Source organism: Propithecus coquereli, unplaced genomic scaffold, assembly GCF_000956105.1.
Source record: "Propithecus coquereli isolate 6110/MARCELLA unplaced genomic scaffold, Pcoq_1.0 Scaffold33, whole genome shotgun sequence".
Classification (NCBI taxonomy): domain Eukaryota; kingdom Metazoa; phylum Chordata; class Mammalia; order Primates; family Indriidae; genus Propithecus; species Propithecus coquereli.
In genome coordinates, this window is record NW_012148952.1 from 3,567,206 (window position 1) to 3,576,297 (window position 9,092).

Below are 9,092 nucleotides of genomic sequence, written 5' to 3' on the forward strand. Positions count from 1 at the left end.
AGGAGTTTGAGGTTTCTGTGCGCCAGGCTGACGCCATGGCTCTCTAGCCCAGGCAAGAGAGTGAGACTCTGTCTAAAAAAAAAAACAACAACAGATACATATATGGATATAGAGATATTTTATATATGTAAAAAGAGATTCACAAACTCTTTTTTGAATATGAGAAACAATGAATATTTGTCTAAAAATAGATCAAACATTATTTTAGCCAGGAAAACATAAAAACAATTTTTTACTTGATTTTTAGCATTACTTAGAAGGTTCTTCCTAATAAAGTATACATATCTAGGAAAGATGATGTAAATATCAAGAAAGAATAGGTGAAAATTATTATTTGTGGATTATATTATTGTATTTCAGGAAAACATAAGACTATGAACTAATACAATAAACTACCAGTAGAATTAATAAAAAAAAAAATTGAGAAAACATGGCTGAATGTAAGATTTACCTACACCACCCAGTATAACGCCCAATAGTTACTTTAGACACTAGTGCTAACCAATTAGAAATGCACATGGGAAAAAATACCCCATTCATAACAGTGATGAAAAATCTCAACATACATGAGGATAAATTTAATTGCATACATCAAAAATATAAAAACTCTCACGAACAAATTTTTTAAAGACCTAGAAAACAGAATCGAGAAACTACTCAGTGGCGGAATATTCATTTTGTATTTAATAGAAAACCCCGTCTCTTTCCACATAAAAAACTAAATAACAAATGAATAAAATATCTTTATATATTTTTAAACAATTAAAGTACTAAAGGCATATCTCAAAACAGTAAACTTGTGATTCATTTTTTGCAAGAAAGAAACTTAGTATCATAAAAACTAAACACTTTTCTGTGACTTAAGATATCATAAACTGTGTCAGAATTTGGTTGATAGGAAATTTTGGTTGAAGATGAAAGACTATAAACCACTACTTCCAGAAATACCACTCAAATAATATTAAAGGGATTAAAATGAGCCTCAGAACATTTGTATTTTAAAGTGTACAAATAACAACAACAATAATATGAGGATCTAACAGCAATAAAATTTACAAAGGTGGAAAACTGATATGATAACTGACTTAGATTTGAGAACATTGAATCCAAACCGGCACTGAATAAACTGGAAATTGATTTAGATTGCCTGGCCTCAAAAGACTAGGAATTTGAGCATCAAATCAATCTGAAAAAGGAGGTGAAAGTAGTGTTCAAAGCTAGAGAATTTATCGATAGTGTATTTTTGAAGTAATTAATCCCTATGTATGAGTCTCTAGAGAAACACAAGTGTGTGTGTGTGTGTGTGTGTGTGTGTGTGTGTGTGTGTGTATTAATTTATTATAGTGACTTAGCCCACGTGATTATGGAGACTGACAATCCCAAGATCGGCACTGGGCAAGCTGGAGCCCCAAGAGAGCCGGTGGTGTAGTCCCAGTCCAAAGGCCTGCTGACTTGAGACCCAGGAAGGGACAATATGTTGGTTTGAGTTCAAAGGCAGGAAAAAACTGCTGTCCCAGCTCAAGGCAATCAGCTAGAAGGAGCTCCCTCTTACTCATGGGAATGTCAGCCTTTTTACTCTACGTGGGCCTTTAACTGTTTGGATGGGGCCCGCCCACATTAGACAGGTAATCTACTTTACTCAGTCTGCTGATTCAAACGTTAGTCTCATCCGGGAACACTCTCACAGACAGACTCAGAATAATGTTTGACCAAGTGTTTGAACACCCTGTGGCTCAGTCATGTTGACACATAAAATTAACTGCCACACTCTCATATATATAGCCTCTGCCTACTTGGCATAGCCCGGTGCTCACCCTCCTTGACTCCAGATAAAGAACAGAACCTTATTATTTCAAAAAGCAGAGAATCTCTATGCTAGGCACAATCGAGCATGGTACTATCGTTTCAAAAATAAAGAGTATTAAGTGAAAGATTGCTTTTAAGTAAATATTGAGACCTTCTAGAATTTTTTCCTACTTTGTCATCAGAGTATTGTCAACCAGGATTATATAATCCAGGTAATATTCTCTGAGTACTATAATCATCCCAAGATTTGGAATAATTCGAGCCATTAGTTTAAATATTTTTCTGTCCACCTTCTACTGTGTTTTGAGGGCTCCAATTACACTTAATGTTAAACCACTTAATATTGACATTGTTCTATAGATCACTTAGTTTCTATATCTTTTCCAGTCTTTTTTTCTTTCTGTGATTTATTGCTAGGTCTTCAAGTTCACTCATCTTTTCTCCAGCAGAGTTTAATGCACTGTTACTCCCATTTGGTAAATTTTTCATTTCAGGCATTGCATTTTATATCTCTAAAGTTACATATGGGGCTTTTCAATATCTTCTATTTTATTATGTTCATATTTTACTTCAAATTCTAGAACATACTTAAATACTTAAAATATTTATTATAGCTGTTTTTAATTCCTTGCCTTCAGATTCCTGGTTTTTACTTCTATTGACTGATTTTCCTCTTGGTAATGGGTCATAATTTTTGTCTCTTCATATGTATAGTAATTAGGTATAAAATAACATAGCTAAAAATACACATATTATGTGAATGCATCTCAATTACTTTTCACAATGTGAAGACATCTATATTAATATAACCAGATCAGAGCTCTAGAAACAAAATATTAACTTATAAAACAGAAACAAACAGGCAAAATACTACCAGAACTACCTAGCCCTCTATCATGCTCCCCCTTCCAGTCACTAACCACTCCTAGACATTGTAAATGCTACATTGTTGAATGTTTGGGGGTTTTGTATTCCATCTCAGTGTGTTGAAGTTTGTTTTGACAGGCAGTAAAGTTACCTGTGGATCGGTCTGATCCTTCTGAGGTCTATCCTTAAATTTCATTAGAGAAGTCATACAGTAGACTTTTAGGCTAATTAACCCTCCTCCTAAGGGATAACACTGTTGGGTTGTTATCAAATGGCCTGAATAGTTGAGGAGATATCTCTATTCATGCTGCACAGAATTAAAATGTCTCCTAGACCTATGTGAGCTTTGGAATGTGTGCACCTTGCAGCTCCTCAGAAGTCATTCTTTGCCTGAACTCTGGAGTTTCACAACATACATATGAAATTAGTATTTAACCAAGAACTCAAAGAGACCCCACACAGATATATAGATTTCTTTCTTTACCTAGTATCTGTATCTTCACTATTTTGCCTTCAAATTTCAGCTTCCTCCTCTTTTCAGTCTCTGTTCTCTGGATCCTCACCATGGTCTTATTGGAATCTTACTCCTTGGACCACCATTCAAAAAGTGCCTCCACACAGAAAGCCCTGGTGATTGCAAGACTCACTTCACTTGACCTTCCTCCTTCAGTGATCATAATTCCATGCTACTTGTTGTCCAATGTCTGTTTTATATATTTGCTCTATTTAAAGTTGTTTACAAAGAAAGCATATATCCAACACAACCCAAATAAATCCAATGATATTCCATCACTGAAAGAAGTGAAAGTTCAATTCTTTTGAATGACCCTTACAATCATGCTATTTTAATCATTAATAAATTAATTATTTTTAGATATTTCATATGAAAGTCATGTTTTTAATATTTTGAAAATTATAATTTTATAAGGCATGAAAAAGTATTATGGTTATGTTTAGTTGCTGTGATTAATAATTATATCCCAGGAAAATATTTATTATAGAAGTATTTATGGATGACACGATATAAAATGTGGAGTATGCCTTACAGACTCCAGGGAGGAAAAGGTAAGAGAAGTAGGGGAGAAGAGATAAATGAAATAAGGTTTGTCATATGTAGATAATTGTTAAAGCTGGGTGACCAATGTATAGGGCCCATTATACTATTTTTTCTAACTGAGAATTTCTATTATGTAATAGAGATAGAGTTATAGATAGAAAGGAAGAGAGAGATAGAGGGGGAAGATTGAGAGCAATGGAAGCCTTATTTTTTATGTCATGTTGATGATATTGAGAATCAAAGAAAATCAGACTGTATAAAAATGATAACAAGCACAGTAAATTTCAAAAACTGGAGCAACCCAAACACTGCTTTTATTAGATTGTCATTTGCTGCTCCAATGCATGAAATGAGGCACTCTTCTTAGATGCCTCATATGGTTCTGGAAATAAAAATGGCTCTGAGTGATAATACTTCTCACTGCATACAGGGGTAAAATACTCCACAAGTCCCTGAGTAATGAATTACTGTCATCTGACAAGAGCCAATATCAATTTCACAGAAGCAACCAAAATGTGCAGTTCAGATTATAGAAAATTATCATCATTCTCTTCCTCTGGCTTGCCACCTGCATGGTAAAGACTGTTAGTTGAAGCTGAGGAAGTGCTTGGAGCTGAGCACTAGACATTGGAGTAAATTGCTTCCCTGAAACACAATTTGCAGATGTGGTGCTAAAGTGTTAAAAATGCTGAGTCATCTGGAATAAATTGCTCACAGCCTTTCCCCAAGATAACACCGGAGCACAATGCAGAAAAACACATTTTTATTAACCTCAAACGCTTAATTATGGGTCATTTATCAGAAAACTGGTATGCATTTCTCTTTCTCTTTTAAAGCAGAGTCTTCATCAGACGAAATAATGACACTTTTTGCATTGGCTTCAGCTAGTGTGTCCTACATACTTAAAGAGTTAGAGAAAAGAATAAAGCTCAGAAAAAAAGATGTATTTTGGAAACTCAATATTCAGACTATGATAGAATCCAGATTCCATTATACTTAAGCTCTGTATGGTTTCTTGCAAAATCTTCCTTGCAAAATGATCCTTTTTCAGAGGTTGTCCTGGTGATAATGTAAATATCTGAGTCACTGATCATAAGGTTTCCTCTGGACCACTGTTAAACAAGTCTGCAATTCCCACTGTCTGAGGGAATGCCTTGCTACATATCCATCCCCCGATGCATGCAGATGGAGGTGAATCCAAGTTCAAACGGGTGTGCTAAACCTAAGTCATTTTTCTGGAGAGAGTTTTCAAAGTCTTGCTTCTGCAAAGTATATATCAATCTGAAAATTCATCTCCAAGACCATCTTCCTATCAATATTTGTGTTTAAGAAATTTCTTCAGCAAGCCTCCAAGGAGAGCCATAATTCGAAAATCTGTGTTACTCAATGGAAAATTTCCATAAGAATTTGTAGCATAAATGAAGACAACCATATATTCTTTCTGATACATTGGGGCTGAGCAATTTCAAATGTTCCAAGAGATCTGAATGTAGAAATTTATAAACCTCTTTTGAAGAATATATGTTTCTATGCATACTCACTGGAGTAATTTGTAGGTTTATAGAGTCAGAATAAAAACTGGAAAATTATTTAGATAAAGATGTATTTAGATAAGAATTATTTAGATGAAATTATTTAGATAAGAATATTGGGTAATAAATACCGAGCTATTGAATAAGTATATATATTTGTGTGTACATGTACTTACATACATGAATGTATTTACACACACACATACACATACCTTTAGAGAGTAGATATTATTGGGAAGGTTATTGCATGCACAATTCCGTAAGCTTCCTTCCACATGAAAGCACTCTAGAAAAGTGAGAATGTTGAAGTAAAAAGAAAGAGACATGTGTGTGTGTGTGTGTGTGTGTGTGTTATGAGAGGAAGAAAAAGCACAAACATGAAATAAATGAAATACATGGTTTTCCATTTGCTTCAAATTCCTCCTTGAATTGTGTTTGTTTTTGTTTGATCCATTTATAGTCTCCAGTTCTTCCCAATACAGACTTAAAATGATCCCAATACAATTTTAATGCCTTTGTATTGTTTGCTCTTCTGTATGGTTTGCAATTGGCAGTCGCTGCCAGGTCAATAACTCATTCATTCAAAGTTAACTTTTTGATGCCTTATTTTCGGGGACTACTACTAAATTAGACATAGGTCATATTTCAATAACAGAGGTGACATTTTATTTCTGTAAAGACAAGTAGTGATTTATTTTGCACAGGAGAAAGGATATTTCCTGTATAGCTTAGAAAATGTTCTGCCACCTGTCTCCTGTTTCCCAACCTCACAATAAACAGTATAAGGGGAGGGAGGGTTTGTTTTTGCTGTTGTTGTTGTTGTTCCTCTCACAATCCTGTACTAGGTAACACTCTTAGTTTTCATTTTATACATATTATCTCTAATCCTTAAACAATCTGGAAAAGCAGCTGTCATTGTCCTCATTTCCTGATAAAGAATCTGTAACTCAGAAGTTTAAGTAACTTGCAACAATCATACTTAAAAATATATTAAGCTTATTTATGTGTTTGGCTCTAAAGTGCCCTGGCAGGAAAAAACTTAAAAACCAAAACATAGCGAATTGATTCCAATAACATATGTCACGTTGCAGAATATAAAGGAGAATTTGGTAAAATAATGGTCAAGATTAAATCAGCACACAGCATAGAGAACAAAAACAATTGTTTCCTTTTTCTCAGGGAATGCACACTGAAGTGCTAATTAAACTTTAGGCACAATGATTCAGCTGATGCCTTCGCTATAATCATCATCATCATCATCATCAAGTACTGATTAGGGTTCTATGATGTTGGGACATCATGCTAAGATCTTGCAACTTATTAAAGTTATGCAACGTATCCACAGATAGGGAAAACCATCAGGTGTGAGCTCTGATTGTCATTTCTTTTCCATTTTGAAGTCTCCACTTATACTGGAGAGTGGCACAGCATCTGAGAAAAAACAGGGCCATTGTGGTCAGACAGACCAGAGTGACCACGGACAAGCGTTATAAAACTTAGAGTTTCATGTAGTTTTCAGTATAATGTTGGTTACATGAGACATGTCCAATGAGTTATTATTGTTATTGTCACAACTTTTATTATTATGTAAGTTAGAAGGTACATAACCTGACAGAACAACCCTTTCCTTTCATGCTGACAAGCTGGTAACTATGTCATCTTCTCGACACATGAAAGGAGTTTAAAATATTTTCCCTACCTTCAATTTCTAAACACTCCAAAAATAAAATGATTATGTTTGGAAAAACAAACCTTAAAAAATTAGAAACCCAAAAGAAGCAAATGCCGAATGCTAAACCGTCACAACCTTGTACAAAATGCTCCTACAATAAAAATTTTGACCCAGTGGCCAGATACCTTGACTTAAGAGGGCAATGTTTTCATCACAAAGTGATTAGAGTTTAATAAAGTCTTCTGTGAGTAATTATAAAAAAAGAAGTGAGGAAGATCATGACCTTACATGTAATTAAACTTCAGGTTGCTAATTCTTCCATAGGTTGATTAATAAAGAGTGGGTTCCAGCATACTTTTTAAAGTGTGAATATATGTACTCAGTCATGGAATAATCTCATACATACAGCTATAAACACAACTTGCTTTGTTCTTAAAATAAATATTACATTTTAAAGAAAGAAAAGTATTGAGTTTAAATCCACCTTAATTCTTCCAAGCTAAGTGAGCCAAGAATGTGAGAGCAAACGCTCTGGCTTCACCAGACAAAATAAGGTTCATTCCTAGCTCATGATTTATTAAATACGAAACTTTGTGCAAACTATTTAGCCTTTCTGAACATTAGTTTCAGCAGAACAATGGCCTAATAATAGTACCATCTGAGTAGGATTAGTGCAAAGACCAAAGGGAATAGTTCTTGCATGTGCCTTGCACAAAATTAGGGGTCAATAAATGTTAACTTTCATTATATTCAAGTTACACACAAAATAAATGACTTAGAACCTAGCATCCCACTCTTACAAGTTATTCTTTATTGGTGCCTCTTTATCTTAATACTGTATTGCCCTCAAAACAACTCAACAAATAAAAAAAATAACAAAAGAGGTAAATCCCTTTCAAAAATGTACAGAAATATCAGAGATAAGGCTGCAATATTTAATAAGGAATCAATGATTTAAAACTCCAAATATCAAAAAAAAAATAAAACTCCAAGTATCAGGTCTTAACTGATTTTAAAGATATTTCCATTTCTATACAAAGATTTCCACAATCTTTTCACAAATTATCAGTATGAAAACTGAATTCAAATAATCCTAATTTTTCCTTCCTAATGGTTGGACCCATATAATATGTTCCTAATTCCTATTTTCTTTTTTTTTCAATTTTTACACATCTTAAATATAAGTTTAAAATATCAGAATTTATCTTCTGGGAATATTAAGTTCAACTATGCTACCGAAGAATATTTATTTTGCCACATTCCTGTTGCATCTTCATTTTTTAAAGAAGGAAAATGAAGGCAAATGCTTTAGACTTAAAAAAAGATATTTGGAAGAAGTCGAAGCATGGCAAAAAAATACCTCATCTTTGGAAAACAGCAAAAGGCAAAAACAGATTATCACCAACAGAAAGCTAAATTGCACAGCAGAGTTGAGCTCCTAACACTAATTGATTCTTCCAGGATAAAAATGGAACAGAACCAAGAGATTATAATGAGCATCATTTGGTACTAAAGAAGACCCCTTTCGCAGTGGGTGTGCAGTCAAATCTTACTGTGATCATTATAGGCTCATCTTCCTTGTTCACGTACCCAGGATAAAGGCTTTGGAAAGAGCCACTGGCATTTCAAATTGCTCAGTCTTGCTTGCAGACATTTTTCTTTTTTCTTTCATTCTTTCTTTCTTTTTATTTTATTTCTTTTTGCCTTTCTCAGAAAAAAATTAGTTTGCCATGTTAGTAGAAGAATGCTTTGGAGAGCAGCACTGTGAATGTGCAGAGAACAACAGTGCAAGTAGCACTAGAGTATTAGGACATTGACGAGGGAAGAGAAATTACCTGTGGGCATTTGCTCCAAAGTCCCCACTCAGACATGACACATTCGTTGGGACACAGAAGAGAACAGGACTGGGTTTCTGGGGGAATTTCATCCTGGTTGCACAGGCTGCTATTCACTGCTCCACCTTCACTGTCAGCAGTGTTCACACACCTGTAGGGCAAGGTCACAAGACAGCTTGATTACTTAAAGCAGGGGAGAGTATATTTAAAATAGTTATGATGTATTTGATTTGATCAGGTCCCATTTATTTATTTTTGTTGTTGCTGTGATTGCCTTTGGGGTCTTCTTCATAAATTCTTTGCCTAGGCCAATGTCTAGAAGA

The 9,092-nt window shown here is 34.4% G+C and overlaps 1 protein-coding gene across 1 annotated transcript in view; it reads right to left on the bottom strand.

The window, feature by feature from the left end:
* Positions 1 to 9,092, bottom strand: part of THSD7B (thrombospondin, type I, domain containing 7B) — a 720,444-nt gene that overhangs the window by 86,511 nt on the left and 624,841 nt on the right. The window contains exon 16 of the mRNA XM_012650502.1: positions 8,770 to 8,920. Within this exon, the coding sequence (XP_012505956.1) occupies positions 8,770 to 8,920 (151 nt within the window). The remainder of the gene's footprint in view (positions 1 to 8,769; positions 8,921 to 9,092) is intronic.